General features: G+C 44.9%; 1 protein-coding gene across 2 annotated transcripts in view; it reads right to left on the bottom strand.

The window, feature by feature from the left end:
* Positions 1–6,202: 6,202 nt before the first annotated feature.
* PCDH11X (protocadherin 11 X-linked) overlaps positions 6,203–16,714 on the bottom strand; it is a 1,464,252-nt gene continuing 1,453,740 nt past the window's right edge. For both annotated transcript variants that reach the window (XM_056538960.1, XM_056538962.1), the window contains one exon: positions 6,203–7,040. In XM_056538960.1, coding sequence (XP_056394935.1) covers positions 6,655–7,040 — 386 coding nt within the window. In that variant the 3' untranslated portion in view covers positions 6,203–6,654. The remainder of the gene's footprint in view (positions 7,041–16,714) is intronic.

Genomic DNA, 16,714 nt, shown 5'->3' with positions numbered 1-16,714 from the left:
GATCTGTTACAATAATTAGTTTTCTTTGTCTTTTTTTTTTCTTTTTTTCTTTTTTTTACAGTTTTTACACAATTAAAAATATTATGGTATATTTAAAAAACTGAAGATAGAAAAAAAACTTACAGTGTGGACAATAGGAAAAAAAATAAAATTAAAATAAAATGGCAACTCTACTTATATTCGTCTGGCACAGAGAGAAACAAAAGCTGTTTTTGCATTCATTTTGATCTTTCGACAAGTGGAAGTTTCCTAGAAGCGACAAGCAGGTAAAATTACAGCGTTTTACACAGATTTGTTTGTAAATTACATTGTTAGGTTACATTAAGAAGCTTACACAGTAAAAAAAGAAAAAGAAAACTACCAACCGGCATTCACACGATTTCTTTATTGTTCAAGCTCGATACTTTAAGGACTAAATCATTTGGATTGTTTTTCTTCTTCCGTCTCTTAGAGACAATTTTAAAGCTTTTATTTTTCGGAACTTCGGTGAATCTTTGAAGTCTCTAGAATCAGACGTGAGGATAGAGCGTTGTTTTTCCAACCGGTGTTCCACCAGCTGTTGCTAAAGTCCAACTCTCAGCATGCCCGGACAGCCGAAGGCTGTCCGGGCAAGCTGGGAATTGGAGTTTTGCAACAGTTGTAGGTACGACGGTTGGGAAACCCCGAGATAGATGATGGATAATGATCACCTTCCTGACTGTTACGGGACCTGGAGGAGGGGCCCCCATCTTAATCAGCCCCATCACTGAGGAGCCTACAGTAGGAGATTACGAAAATATGGACAACATGCCAATATTCCATAACCTTATTTTATTTTTATTTATTTATTTATTTTTTAAAGAAAAGAATGCCTCCATGTCTATGGAAAACAATGAGTAATCAAAATGTATATATGGTGGCCGGGACAGTGATGAGAACTCGAGAGTATGATGGATCTGAATTTGGAAGTGCTTGGGCTAAGAAGTTATGGCCAACTGATAGGCCATTGGACAGCCATCTCAACTCAGCCCTTTGACTTGACTAACCTTGGTTTGACATTGTAGAGCATCCCTACCCAGACTGACAAAGGTTATCCAGTGGAACCCACCATTGACGTATTCCCAATGCTGATAGCAGCTTTGAACAGAACATTTGTTAGTGTTGGCATCAGATAGATGAATGAAGACCTAGATTGTCAACTGGGCACCTTTCGACAGTCTAAGAACGTAGTTGCAGTCTATGGATTGTGAAAGGGTTGTGAACCTGAGATTCTACCAGTTGAGAACATAGCCTCAGTTTGACAAGCGTAGAGCTCCCTTACCCAGACTGACGAACGTTGTCCAATGTAACCCATCCATGGCGTATGCCCGATGCAGATGGCAGCATTGAGCAGAACATTTCTTAATGTTGGCAACTGATATTCGTATGAAGACCTACATTGTCAACTGGGTGCCTTTTGACAGTCTAAGAACAGAGTTGCAGTCTATGGATTGTCAACAGGGTGTAAATATGAGTCTCTTCCTGTTGAGAACTTGTGGTGGTGACCCCTCAGCTGACAGTCTCTTCATCATTAGCATATCTGGTGCTCTACACTAATAATAATGGTATATGTTTTCTTGAGGCCTTTCCTGTGATTTAAAGGGGTATTCTGGTGCTTAACAACTTATCCCCTATTCACTGAAAAGGGGAAAAGTGTCAGATTGTGGTGGGGGAAGGGGGGTTTGGTGAAAGCCCAGTGCACAGAGCTGTGTCAACGACAGCACAGAGCGGTGACCTCCATGCCCCTTCCATGCATCTCTATGGGAGAGCCGGAGATAGAGTGTTCGTGTATATCCAGCTTTCCCATAGAGATGAAAGGAGGGGGTGTGTCGACCACTGATTCACACGGTGGCCGCTCCCTGCATGGGGAGAGCTGGGTCATTGGGCAGGAGATTGCAGGGAGTCCCAGCAGGTGGACCCAGATGATCAGACACTTATCCCCTATCCTATTGTTAAGTACTGGAGTATCCCTTTAAATACATATGTAGCCTTTCCTTTTGTGTAGACCATCAATTGGTGGAAGCTTAGCTCCAGGCAGCTGATTATAGAGGTAAGTCCTGTGGCATCTTCATTGTTTACCAGATACAGCGCCATACATTTGACCGTGCCTGGTATTGCCGCAGCTTACTCTGCATTTAAATAGAACTCAGCTACGTGAAATACCAGACACAGCCACTAAGCTAAGCCAGCAAATGAAGTGGCCATAGTGCTAACATGGGACTTATCAAACCGATGATCAGCAGGTGTGGTTGAAGTCAGACCCCCACCGATCTCATTTTGATGGCTTACCATAAGGATAGACCATGAATACTTAAAGGGGTATCCCAGCCACTAAAAGGGATTTCTGAGGTAAAATTATTGATTTTTTATCAACAGGATAGTCCAGCAATAATGGATCAGTAGGGTTCTGACACCTGCCACTCACACCGATCAGCTATTCAGATAAGCCATGGCATTGGTAGTAAACAATGTATTGGAGGTGGAAGCCTTGGCTCTGTTTGTTGTGTAATGGTGGCGCTGGGTTACCAGAGTTCAGTGGGAGCTGGGCAACAGGAATCGGGCACCACCTCTTCACAATGAACAGAAACAACTTCTGGCCCTATTCTGTCACAGCTCTGCTGACGAGCTCGTTGGTTGGAGTGTTTGTTGTTAGCACCCTACCGATCAGACACTGGAATGTTAAATGACTAGAAAATCCTTTTAAAGGGGTACTCCGCTGCCCCAGCATTCGTAACATTTTGTTCCGAAAGCTGGGTGGGGGCTGCAGGGTCATGACGTTACGGCCATGCCCCTTTGTGATATCAAGAGGTCCACCATGCCCCCTCCCATAGACATGCATTGAAGGGGCATGAAGTGACATCATGAGGGGTGAGTCCCCACCCAGCGTTCGGAACAGAATGTTCCAAAAAGGAAATAATTTCCTCTGTAGTATACTGTACAGCTGCTAATAAGTACTGGAAGGATTAAGATTTTTTTATAGAAGTAATTTACAAATCTGTTTAACTTTCTGGCACCAGTTGATAAAAAAAAAAGTTTTCCACCGGAGTACCCCTTTAAACCCTAAATTTAAGTTCATTTAAAATATACAAAAACTGTAAAAGTAGAAGCAAATCTCAAAGAACTCAATACAAGTTTTGTTCATTCTACTAAGAAACATCTTTACAAAAAAATACTCAATGGATGTCCATGATGAGCTGCTCATCCCTGTACAGCGGTGTCTTTCGAGCTGACAACCATCCCACTACCAACGTCCCAATGGTCACAAACGGTTAATAGGTCTTATTTTTTTCCGCTCTTTTATAGAAGCCATTATGCCGGCTTGAAAAAACGGCAGCTTGGGAACACTGGATCTACAGAGAAGAGGCCTCGCAAATTAACTTAACCAAAATGACTTCTGAACGTAATAACTTTAATTTGTGAACGCACATTTTAATATTCATCGTTGCGTCGGTTTCCACAAAGGAACAACTAATTTGCATCCTCGTTATATGAGTGTATCTCGCATTATATAAAGCCAATGAAGAATGGTTTAATATGGCAGAAAAGAAAAATAAAGAAATCGTGAATATCTTCCACTTTTTCATAAATCCATTAAATAAGTGAAATTTTTTTTTCTTTTACATTTTTTTTTATCCTACAGAAACTAAAATCTAGTCGTCGACCTACTATTTTGACAGTGTTGTTGCTGCTTAATGCTCTAAAGAAGACAATTGTAATGTACTATATACAACATAGAAACTAAATTGTGGGGTAAACCGTGGTGCCCTGTGCCTACTGAACCGCCACTGTACGTATAAGGATACTAAAAGCTGTCGCATTTGTTGGGTATTTATTAGTCGTGTAACATAAAACTATCGGAACCGTAGAAATGGACCGTTTTCTACTCTATATATTGATTTAGGCTTAACGAATAGCGATGCTAGTACATGTATAATTCGTCCTATTCTAAAATCCTTGGTTTATTCAGCAGGAATGAGTGTGAAAGGCTCATATATGTATATACAAAGGAACTAATGCGTGAAATTCGACTAATGGGAACATGGCTTGGCTAGGGGGTCGTTTACCTGGGGCAAATATTCATTTTTTTCAATTCAGAGTGAATTTGGCAAAATAAGTTTTTGGGTTCTGATTCTATAGAATCTGCTCTAAGATTTGCCTAGGACTGTATCCTATACCTTTTAGGCTCTTAATGCCGGCACCGGCTGCAGACAGAATCTCCACCCAGAAATCCTCTGTTAGTGTAAACAAGCCCTTACAAATTGTAGGTATTTTGTCCCTAACCCTTGTTTTGATCAAACAGCCTCCATTTTATTTAAGAAATTCACCCAAAATGCATTCCAAAAAATTTCAGATTCAAAATATTTTTGGAAATCTTTTTTCTGATCTTCTTGAGGCTTATCCAGCCTTAAGGGGGAACTCTGTCCCTAGACATCTTATCCCCTATCCCACAATCTCCCTGCTGCACACCCGGTGTTCGAGCAGCACCAGAGGCTTGTAACATCACGGCCATGCCCCCTCAATGCCAGCCTATGGGAGGAGGCGTGATGGCCGTCACGCCCCCTCCAGTAGACTTGCATTGAGGGGGCATGGCCGTGACATCACGGCCCCGCCCCACGAGCATCCGCCCCGCATCGCCAGTCACCCGGCACAGAGCGAAGCCGAGATCCCAGAGGTCCCCACTTGATCAGACATCTTATACCCTATCCTTTGGATAGGGGATAAAATGTCTAGGGGCAGAGTACCCCTTTAAGCTCTTCTGAATTGGCAGACTGGTCAGATTCCACACAAGTTTCTCTCTTAGCTTGACCCCTGTGATGTTCTTGTAAGAGTAGGTCATTTGTAGGTCATTTGTAGGTCTTATATATCCTGTATTATGTTGAATTTACAGTTATAGTGGCCATTATCTCAAACATATGTACCATAGAACAGTCATCAAGGTGACCAATAGTACAGGATTTGGATTTTTCTCTGTTCTATTCCAATAGAATGATGGGAATAATATATTGGTGGCCCCTGGGGACTCAGTTGGTGACCCCTCTTATGGAAGGAACTTTTGATGATATGGGGGGCTTCAGATCAGGTTCATTCTGCTTTCTCATGGATGGTATTAATATGGTTGAACTTGATTTTACTATGATAACCTGTAAGAAATAGGATGAATGGGCCTTTCTTTTCTGAAATGAGAACATGGGGGTTGCATCAACAACAAAGGCTTCTTAATTATTTTTCTGCCATTGGGCCACTCCTTTAGGCCCCTCACGAAGACAATTTGTTCAGTGATACCTTATGGTGGAGGAATAACTTTACAATAATTGTGGATATATCCTAAAAAGGGACCCAACTTCAGATTCTATGGGGCCCATGAAGATATAATATCTTAAACCAGGTTCACCATATCCTTTTCCCTTATGGGTGATATAAAAATTGTGGTTGGGCCGACGACCATTATAATGGCCAGAGGGAGATACTAGTCTTTCCATTCCATGAATGAGGACATCCGGTTGCAGGAACAACCAACCATAGGCTACTAGTTTAGATTTTTGCTATTAAAGGGGTACTCCAGCGTTCTGAACATTTAGTTCACAACGCTCGGAGCCGGAGGCCGTGATCGTGATGTCACAACCACGACCCCTCGTGACGTCACGCCACACCCCCTCCTTTCATGTCTATTGGAGGGGGCATGCCAGCCGACACGCCCCCTTCCCATAGATATGAATTGAGGGAGTGTGGCGTGACATCACGAAGGGGAGTGGCCATGACATCACGACCACTGCCGCAGGAACCCAGCATTTGTTTAGAACACCGGGTGCTTGATCATAGGACCCCCGCAATCAGACATCTTATCTCCTATCCTTTGAATAGGGGATAAGATGTCTAGCAGCAGAGTACCCCTTTAATGGGGTAGTCCACTGAAAAAAAATATTTAAATCAACTGATGTCAGAAAGTTAAACAGATTTGTCAATTACTTAAAAAAAAAAAATGTATTCTTCCAGTACTTATCATTTGTTTTATGATCCACAGGGAGTTCTTTTCTTTTTGAATATCCTTTCTGTCTGACCACAGTGCTCTCTGCTGACACCTCTGTCACTTTTAGGAACTGTCCAGAGCAGGAGAGGTTTTCTAGAGGGATTCGCTCCTACTCTGGACAGTTCCTAAAATGGACAGAGGTGTCAGCAGAGAGCACTGTGGTCAGACAGAAAGGAAATTCAAAAAGAAAATAACTTCCTCTGTATCATACAGCAGCTGATAAGTATTGGATGGATTAAGATTTTTTAATAGAAGTAATTTACAAATCTGTTAAACTTTCTGGCACCAATTGATTACATTTTTTTCTCCAAGTGGAGTACCCCTTTAAGCTCAGACAAGATGACCTCAGACAAGACGACTGGCTCATTTGTAGCCCATAAAAGTTATGGGAGAATAACGTTCTGATGGAATGGTTGTGGTTGACACTTTTTAAGAACATACAATACATAGCATTAGTCTTACTTCAGTCATTAGATGTAGAGTTCTATATACACAATGTAGCTCGTTTCACACTCCTACGTATCTTACATATATTTTATGGAGTTTTAAGCTGTGACTATGTACATCTGACACACAAGTATACACAGAACGAGCCTACTAGATACACTTCAGAGTTGGTGCTCGTGTACAAACTTAGAATTACTCCCTGAAGCCGCTGCTTGTTGACACGGGGTAAAATTTGCCAAGGGAATAACTTTGACAGGATCCTCGATGGTACAATGTCTCTCGCACGTGTTGTAAAACTGGGGTCGAGATGAAACCTTGTCGGGATCTTCCTTGGGCAGAGGTCTTCCAAGGGTGTGTACTCCGTCCGGTCTCATACCTCTTCCCCAACCTTGCTGGAAGCCGAATGTTGGCAAAGGCGGGTTGGATTGTTGGTATTGGGTCAGAGACGGTGGCATCCAGCAGTTATCGGAGTGGCCGAGGATGAGGCATTCTTGGGTGCAGGTCTCTGAGGCTTCTGCAAGGGCTTTCTGGAGGTTGATTTCAATTGCTAGAAAGAAACAAAGAACAGATTAATTTTTTTTACTTATATGGAATACAAAACAAAGACTCTGAATTAGAGATGAGCGAACTTACAGTAAATTTGATTCGTCACAAACTTCTCGGCTCGGCAGTTGATGACTTATCCTGCGTAAATTAGTTCAGCTTTCCGGTGCTCCGTTGGGCTGGAAAAGGTGGATACATTCCTAGGAAAGAGTCTCCTAGGACTGTATCCACCTTTTCCAGCCCACCGGAGCACCAGAAAGCTGAACTAATTTATGCAGGAAAAGACATCAACTGCAGAGCCGAGAAGTTCGTGACGAATCAAATTTACTGTAAATTCGCTCATCTCTACTCGGAATATTTCAGATTAGCTCAATTTCAAGGCAAAAAATAATAAATATAAAAATAAAATCTATAAAAGTCAACAATATCCATAAAAGTCTGCCTAATTTGGATCAGGCTCAAATAAGGATCAATCCTTCTCGTGATCATGTGAATCAATTAAGTCTACAAAAATATATATATTTTTTTAAAGGGGTACTCGAGTGGAAAGTTAAATAAATCTGTAAATTACTTCTATTAAAAAAACTTAATCCTTCCAGTACTTATCAGGTGCTGTATATTACAGAGGAAGTTAAATTGTTCTTTCCAGTCTGACCACAATGCTCTCTGCTGACACCTCTGTCCATTTCAGGAGCTGTTCATTTCAGGAACAAATCCCCATAGTGAGTTTCTCCTGCTCTGGACAATTCTTGACATGGACAGAGGTGGCAGCAGAGAGCACTGTGGTCAGACAGAAAAGAACAATTCAACTTCCTCTGTAATATACAGCAGCTGATAAGTACTGGAAGGATTAAGATTTTTTTAATAGAAGTAATTTACAAGTCTGTTTAACTTTCTGGCACCAGTTTATAAAAAATAAATAAAAAATCTGGCACCAGAAAAAAAAAAAAAAAACTGTCTTCCAAAGGAGTACCTCTTTAATGTTTTTGGTAAAAGTTAGAAATGGTTAGTAACGTGTTGAGTTCATTTTACATTGTAATGCAGCTAATGGGCCATCCAATGTCTACATCACACCCAATGGACAACTTGAGGTGGTGGTATCCAGTAGGTGCTTCTTATTTGTTGGAGGTTAAAAGGGGATTGATGGTCTACTTATCTGCTTACCTACCTACTTATCTAAGTCAGGGGTCTCAAACTGTGGCCCTCCAAATGTTAAACTTCCCCTCTAGACTTTCCCCTTTACCAGTGGTATCCAATAATTCCCCCAGAGGTTGCAAAAATTCAACTCCCAGCATTCAGATTGTTGCGACCTCTAGACTTCTACCTTTACCAGTGATGTCCAAACTGAGTCCCTCCAGATGTCCCGCCGCGGAGACCCCCACAATCTCTGCTGCGTCACCCCTCTCATTTGGTGCACAGAGTGAATTCCTCTTGCCCAATGACTGGCAAACACAACCACCACGTTCCCTTTATTCATGTTTAGACTTAGCTTTTTGGTGTATGTGAAGACAGAAATTTCAGAAAATGTGACCTGCACAAAATTTACCAAATGCTCTGTGACTATTTAATGCATTTTGTTCTCCTACACACTACAGCACACAAAAAAGGTGTCGAAAAATGCTTCACTTACACCTACAATGATAAATGCTTCACTTACACCTACAATGATAAATGCTTCACTTACACCTACAGTGATAAATGCTTCACTTACACCTACAATGATAAATGCTTCCCTTACACCTACAATGATAAATGCTTCACTTACACCTACAATGATAAATGCTTCACTTACACCTACAATGATAAATGCTTCACTTACACCTACAATGATAAATGCTTCACTTACACCTGCAATGATAAATGCTTCACTTACACCTACAATGATAAATGCTTCACTTACACCTATAATGATAAATGCTTCACTTACACCTACAATAATAAATGCTTCACTTACACCTACAATGATAAATGCTTCACTTACACCTACAATGATAAATGCTTCACTTACACCTATAATGATAAATGCTTCACTTACACCTACAATGATAAATGCTTCACTTACACCTACAATGATAAATGCTTCACTTACACCTATAATGATAAATGCTTCACTTACACCTACAATGATAAATGCTTCACTTACACCTACAATGATAAATGCTTCACTTACACCTACAATGATAAATGCCGGCCTGTATGTTTTGATGTTCAGTTAAATGTCAGAATCTGTATTTTTTAAATAAAGAGTACATTTGATTTTTTAAGAATGGATTCACTTTTCTTTAGGGATGTCTGATTGGTGGAGGTCCACAATGTACAGGAGCCAAGACTCCTGCCTTTAAAAGGAGTCCCTACTTCTATAAGGCACGTTACAACACAAATTATCCATCAAATTTAAAGGGGTAATCTGCTGCCACCGCGTTCGGAACATTTTGTTCTGATCGCTTGAAGTGGGCGTTGGGGGGGGTCGTGGCTTCATGGCCCCACCCCCAGCAAAGTCACACTATGTCTCAATACAAATCTGTGGGAGGGGGCGCCATGCTCCCTCCCATAAACCTGTATTGAGGGGGAGTGGCGTGCCATCACGGGGGGCACCCAGCATTCTAAACGAATGCCCAATGCAGCACAGAGATCGCGGAGGTACCAGCTGCAGGACCCCCAGGATTAGACATCTTATCCCCTAGGGGATAAGATGTCTAGGGGTGGAGTACCCCTTTAAAGTTGGATTTGAGGAAATCAACCCCAAATTTTTTTTTGAAAGATCTGCTCATCACTTGTGGATATGGGGACCCTAGACCCTAAACAATCATGAGAGTGGTCAGTGTTTCTAACTGAGATTAGCAAGAGTTTTACCTGACTCAAGTCCCACCAACAGTCCGGGATTAGATTTTTTTCCAGGTTCTATTTAAATGGAGTAATTGATTAACAAAAATGTAATCTTAGTGGCCTTGAGGACTTAGATGGGGACCATTCCCATAGAGAGTATATGGAGCAGCAGCGGACATGCTCAACCACAAATCCATTTATACTTAGGGACTTGAGGAACCCCCATTATCCTCCTTGTAGAGGGTCCCAATATACAGACAATCACTAATCAGATACTTCTCCCTTGATATGTGTCCAACTTCTTTAAACAAGTATAGTTGTGGAATACGCTCTTATTTAAGGATATTGGGTTGTAAGTCTCTTGGATAGAATTAGTCTAAAACATATTAACATAGGTAATAATGGCTTTATAGAATTCTCTTTCAGCTGAGTTTCTTTTTATTAGCAGCAGACGATCTATGACCTTGATCATTTGCGCCGCCGTTTCCTGCGCACTCTCCTCCCGCATTACGCGCTCTTATCTCCGGTAATGACATCTTTTGCTTTTTGTTTACCAGTCATATAAAAATAGACTTAACAAATCCTCCCTGAAAGGGATAGAATACTTATCTATGCGATTTCATGTTACATATGCCATAGATATGTTAATGGGAGAAGATGTGAGTAGTATGGAGCCATGCATTCCATTTGCATCTATTAGCGGGGAATTTGCTAACATAAATCACAGCAATCGGAGGCTACGAAAACACATTCACATGCAAATTGCCACAATGCGCTTTTCTCTTTTTTTTTTTTTTTTTTTTTGCCAACACTAGAAACACTGGAAGATCAAATGCTATGGAAACCTAAATGAACGAGCAAATCTTCTCTAACTTGAACCATTTCTTCCTTCATTAATTCATCTCTGTCCACTTGATAGAGCGACCGCTAAAACAACAACAACAAAAAACAGCCTGCAATATAAGTCTCAGGGGGGTCCTTTCTTCTTCTCAGGGGGGTCCTTTCTTTGGCTACTTTCTTCAAAGAACTTCAGAGCCCCCTAAACCCGCATATGATTCAAATTTTGGGGGTTAACACAAACATGGCAATGTCAGGGCTGAGCTGAGCCCGATAGTACAGCTCATGCTTTAACTGCTTGCAAGGCTGAACGCTATGTGTGAGCCCAGCATGGAAAGAGTTAACTAGCGCTGCTCAGCAGTGCTAGTTAACTCTTTCCATGATGGGCTTGCGCATAGTGCTCAGCCAAGCAAGCATTTAAAGCATGAGCACATGCTTTAACTGCTTGCTAAGTTGAGCGCTATGCACGAGCCAAAGCATGGAAAGAGTTTACTAGCATTGCTGAGCATCACTAGTTAACTCTTTGGGAGGGTGGGTTTTACAGCCTTGGCTATATACTGTATTCTGAAGATCACTTTAACACTATCTCTTATTATGATGTCGCTAGAGGCGGTCTGTATATTGGCAGTGTGTTCCCGAACAAGGAGCCTCCAGTTGTTGTTAAACTACAAACCCAATCATTCCCAGACATCCTTTGGCTATAAGGAAATGGTAGCGATTGTAATTTAGAAACAGCTGGAGGCTCACTGTTGCTAAACTACAACTCCCATCATTCCCTGACAACCTATGGCCATATGTGGAAACAATTGTACTTTTTGACGCCACCACTCATTTTACAACAAAATCTACAGCGAACCCCCCCCCCAACCCAATAAATAAATAAATAGAAAATTGTGAGGTGAAATACAAAAAAAATAAAATAAAATAAAATAAAAAAAAAGCACAATTCTGATCTTTTTTTCCTACCTGGTAAAAAATGACCTGTTATCTTTTTTCTGTAGGTCAATAGGATTACAACAATATACAATTTGTATAGATTTTGTTTTATTTTGCTATGGAAAAAAAAGGGAAAAAAAATACCCTATTCTGACTCCTACAACTTTTTTAACATAGGGAGCTCTTTAAAGGGTAATTTTTGAGCCATGATCTGTAATTTTTATTGGTACCATTTGTTTTTAGATTGAACTTTTTAATCACTGTTTTTTATGTATTTTCCTGATATATGCTGTGACCAATTATCTGTATTTCTGATTTTTTTTTCTTTTTTATACTGTTCACTGTAAAGGAATGAACCAAATATTGTCACGATGCCGGCTGGCAGGAGGTGGATCCTCTGTGCCAGAGAGGGATTGGCGTGGACCGTGCTAGTGGACCGGTTCTAAGTCACTACAGGTTTTCACCAGAGCCCGCCGCAAAGCGGGATGGTCTTGCTGCGGCGGTAGTGACCAGGTCGTATCCACTAGCAACGGCTCAACCTCTCTGGCTGCTGAAGATAGGCGCGGTACAAGGGAGTAGACAGAAGCAAGGTCGGATGTAGCAGAAGGTCGGGGCAGGCAGCAAGGTTCGTAGTCAGGGTGGATAGCAGAAGTTCTGGTACACAGGCTTTGGACACACAAAACGCTTTCACTAGGCACAAGGGCAACAAGATCCGGCAAGGGAGTGCATGGGAGGAGGTCAGATATAGTCAGGGACCAGGTGGAAGCCAATTAAGCTAATTGGGCCAGGCACCAATCATTGGTGCACTGGCCCTTTAAGTCTCAGGGAGCTGGCGCGCGCGCGCCCTAGAGAGCGGAGCCGCGCGCGCCAGCACATGACAGCAGGGGACGGGAACGGGTAAGTGACCTGGGATGCGATTCGCGAGCGGGCGCGTCCCGCTGTGCGAATCGCATCCCCGACGGCCATGACAGTGCAGCGCTCCCGTTCAGCGGGACCGACCGGGGCGCTGCGGAGAGAGAGACGCCGTACGCGCTCCGGGGAGGAGCGGGGACCCGGAGCGCTAGGCGTAACAGTACCCCCCCCCCTTAGGTCTCCCCTTCTCTTTGTCCGGTAACTGCCCCCCCTGGGATGAGGACACCGGGAAAGGATGGAGGGATTTCTCAACGGCAGGCAGTACAGCAGGAGTGGGAATGGGGAGGGAGGGCAGAGGGCGAGGCCTGGCACGGGGCAGTGTGACACCAGGACGAGGGCCACGAGGAGGCACCGAGGCTTGCCTGACTGGACTGGGAGGGGGGGAGAGGCACTTCTTAAGGCGGGCAGAGTCCATAACGACCTTAGGGAGACCGGATACAGGAGGAACCACAGGGTCACGGCAGGGAGTACTGGGAACCGGTTTAAGGCAGTCCTTGAAGCAAGAGGTACCCCAGCTCTTGATCTCCCCTGAGGACCAATCCAGGGTTGGGGAATGGTGTTGAAGCCAGGGTAGTCCAAGGAGAATTTCAGAAGTGCAATTGGAGAGGACCAAAAACTCAATTTTCTCATGATGAGGTCCGATGCACATTAGGAGGGGCTCTGTGCGGAAACGCACGGTGCAATCCAACCTGGCTCCGTTGACCGCGGAAATGTGGAGTGGCTTGACAAGACGGGTCACCGGGATGCGGAATTTATTCACCAAGGACTCCCGAATAAAATTCCCAGATGCACCAGAGTCCAGGCAGGCCACGGCTGAGAGGGAAGAGCTGGCTGAAGAAGAAATCCGTACAGGCACCGTGAGACGTGGAGAAGCCGACTTAGCATCAAGAGACGCCACACCCACGAGAGCTGGGTGCGAGCGTGCGTTTCCCAGACGTGGAGGACGGATAGGGCAATCCACCAAAAAATGTTCGGTACTGGCACAGTACAGACAAAGATTCTCTTCCTTACGGCGATTCCTCTCTTCCAGGGTCAGGCGAGACCGATCCACTTGCATGGCCTCCTCGGCGGGAGGCCTAGGCGCAGATTGCAATGGAGACTGTGGGAGAGGTGTCCAGAGATCTAAGTCTTTTTCCTGGCGGAGCTCTTGATGCCTCTCAGAAAAACGCATGTCAATGCGAGTGGCTAGATGAATGAGTTCATGCAGATTAGCAGGAGTATCTCGTGCGGCCAGAACATCTTTAATGTTGCTGGATAGGCCTTTTTTAAAGGTCGCGCAGAGGGCCTCATTATTCCAGGAAAGTTCAGAAGCAAGAGTACGGAATTGTATGGCGTACTCGCCAACGGAAGAATTACCCTGGACCAGGTTCAGCAGGGCAGTCTCAGCAGAAGAGGCTCGGGCAGGTTCCTCAAAGACACTTCGAATTTCCGAGAAGAAGGAGTGTACAGAGGCAGTGACGGGGTCATTGCGGTCCCAGAGCGGTGTGGCCCATGACAGGGCTTTTCCAGACAGAAGGCTGACTACGAAAGCCACCTTAGACCTTTCAGTAGGAAACTGGTCCGACATCATCTCCAAGTGCAGGGAACATTGCGAAAGAAAGCCACGGCAAAACTTAGAGTCCCCATTAAATTTGTCCGGCAAGGACAGGCGGAGGCTAGGAGTGGCCACTCGCTGCGGAAGGGGTGCAGGAGCTGGCGGAGGAGATGATTGCTGCTGAAGTTGCGACTGAAGTTGCTGCACAATGGTGGACACTTCCGACAGCTGGTGGGTTAGATGGGCGATCTGTCGGGATTGCTGGGCGACCACCGTGGTGATATCAGAGATATAAGGCAGAGGAACTTCAGCGGGATCCATGGCCGGATCTACTGTCACGATGCCGGCTGGCAGGAGGTGGATCCTCTGTGCCAGAGAGGGATTGGCGTGGACCGTGCTAGTGGACCGGTTCTAAGTCACTACAGGTTTTCACCAGAGCCCGCCGCAAAGCGGGATGGTCTTGCTGCGGCGGTAGTGACCAGGTCGTATCCACTAGCAACGGCTCAACCTCTCTGGCTGCTGAAGATAGGCGCGGTACAAGGGAGTAGACAGAAGCAAGGTCGGACGTAGCAGAAGGTCGGGGCAGGCAGCAAGGTTCGTAGTCAGGGTGGATAGCAGAAGTTCTGGTACACAGGCTTTGGACACACAAAACGCTTTCACTAGGCACAAGGGCAACAAGATCCGGCAAGGGAGTGCATGGGAGGAGGTCAGATATAGTCAGGGACCAGGTGGAAGCCAATTAAGCTAATTGGGCCAGGCACCAATCATTGGTGCACTGGCCCTTTAAGTCTCAGGGAGCTGGCGCGCGCGCGCCCTAGAGAGCGGAGCCGCGCGCGCCAGCACATGACAGCAGGGGACGGGAACGGGTAAGTGACCTGGGATGCGATTCGCGAGCGGGCGCGTCCCGCTGTGCGAATCGCATCCCCGACGGCCATGACAGTGCAGCGCTCCCGTTCAGCGGGACCGACCGGGGCGCTGCGGAGAGAGAGACGCCGTACGCGCTCCGGGGAGGAGCGGGGACCCGGAGCGCTAGGCGTAACAAATATGTTTTCTTATTTTGTTTATTTATTTATTAATTTATGTATTTTTTATTTACATTTTTTCATTAGAAAAATGGAAAAAAGGGGGTGATTTTGAACTTTCACAACAATTTTTTCCACGGATGTGAGAACAGGGATTTCCGTGGCAGAAACATCTGCGTTGCAAATTCCGCCATGTTCGGTATCCCTGCAGCGCCACCACAGGAGTAATGAAGCATTACAAAGTGTCCCTTCATGTTACTGGGTAAAATGCAGGATGGGTTCTCCAGGGCTAGAGGAGCTATTTATTATTTGTGGTCATGGCTCGAAAGGCCGAACGAGCAAGTATACGAAGAAGGAGAACAAGAGTACTTACCGTCCTGAGCCTTGGAACCCCGGTAGACCTAGTACAGAATTAAGAAATACAAAACAGCGGATGAGGTGTGCCCAATAACCGCGACCGAGGGCACGCCTATAGAGGGCATGCCCTATGTATGGATTATGATAGAAAAAGGGAGGGTTGGGTGGGTGACGCCCACGAGTCATACGCCCCTACCTGAGGGAGAGGGGAGTTTATATACCCCACGCCACTCCCACAAATGCAGCCAATTAGGCTTTTTACTTGTGGTCATGGCTCGAAAGGCCGAACGAGCAAGTATACGAAGAAGGAGAACAAGAGTACTTACCGTCCTGAGCCTTGGAACCCCGGTAGACCTAGTACAGAATTAAGAAATACAAAACAGCGGATGAGGTGTGCCCAATAACCGCGACCGAGGGCACGCCTATAGAGGGCAAAGAGTCAAGAGTAGGGTGTAACTCTATTTTATTTGTATCACAACGCCAACACTTTAAACACATTAGCCATTTCGGTAGAGGGATCCGGAATGTACCGGTCAAAACAGCTGGAGTTCCAGCGGCCTAGCTTCTTAATGATGTGAGCTGGGACATCATGTTTGGAGGCTGCGGAGGCCGCTCCGATCCTGAACGAGTGTCCTGAGATGACAGCGGGATCATGACCTAGCATGGTGACTAGGGAGCGGACGTATCTGGTAAACTGGGAGGAAGACAGAGCATGCCCAGCCACCGGGAGGAGCGGACTGTCCGTTGCTTGCCCGGACAGCATTGAGAGGAGGTCGGTGAGAGACGAGACTGGGCACCACTGATGTGAGGTGGGGAAATATCTGATGGATGCTCCCCATCTGCAGGTTTTGGTGGACGGAAGGGTGAAAGTGAAACCTAGCCTGTTAGATGATAGCTGGCTCAGGGTCGGCCCGGGTGCTCGGCAGCCAGTGCGCGTGAACTCCCCCGGTCTAAGGAAGCCGTAAAAAGCAAGGTGTATGGCAGCTTTGATGACCGTGCTGAGGTGAAAACCAAAAGGGTGCGTGTCCAGTAAGGAAGACATGGCCCGGAAAAGATCCCCCGTGACCGGTGCGCGAGAAAGAGATTTGGGGTGCGACAAGACTGAAATGCCCTTGAGTGCTGCTTTGATCGGATGAGCAGAGAGTAGAGAAGAGGCGTGAGGGTGCGAGAGTGACCTGTGGTGTTGAAGACCTGTTAAGTGAAGTTTGATGGTGTTCTGGGATAAGTGTAAAGAAGAATGGCAAAAACCAACAA

This window comes from Hyla sarda, chromosome 9 (genome assembly GCF_029499605.1).
Source record: "Hyla sarda isolate aHylSar1 chromosome 9, aHylSar1.hap1, whole genome shotgun sequence".
NCBI classification, from domain to species: Eukaryota; Metazoa; Chordata; class Amphibia; order Anura; family Hylidae; genus Hyla; species Hyla sarda.
The sequence above is the reverse complement of the archived record's forward strand: the minus strand, read 5'-3'. Positions and strand labels throughout refer to the sequence as shown.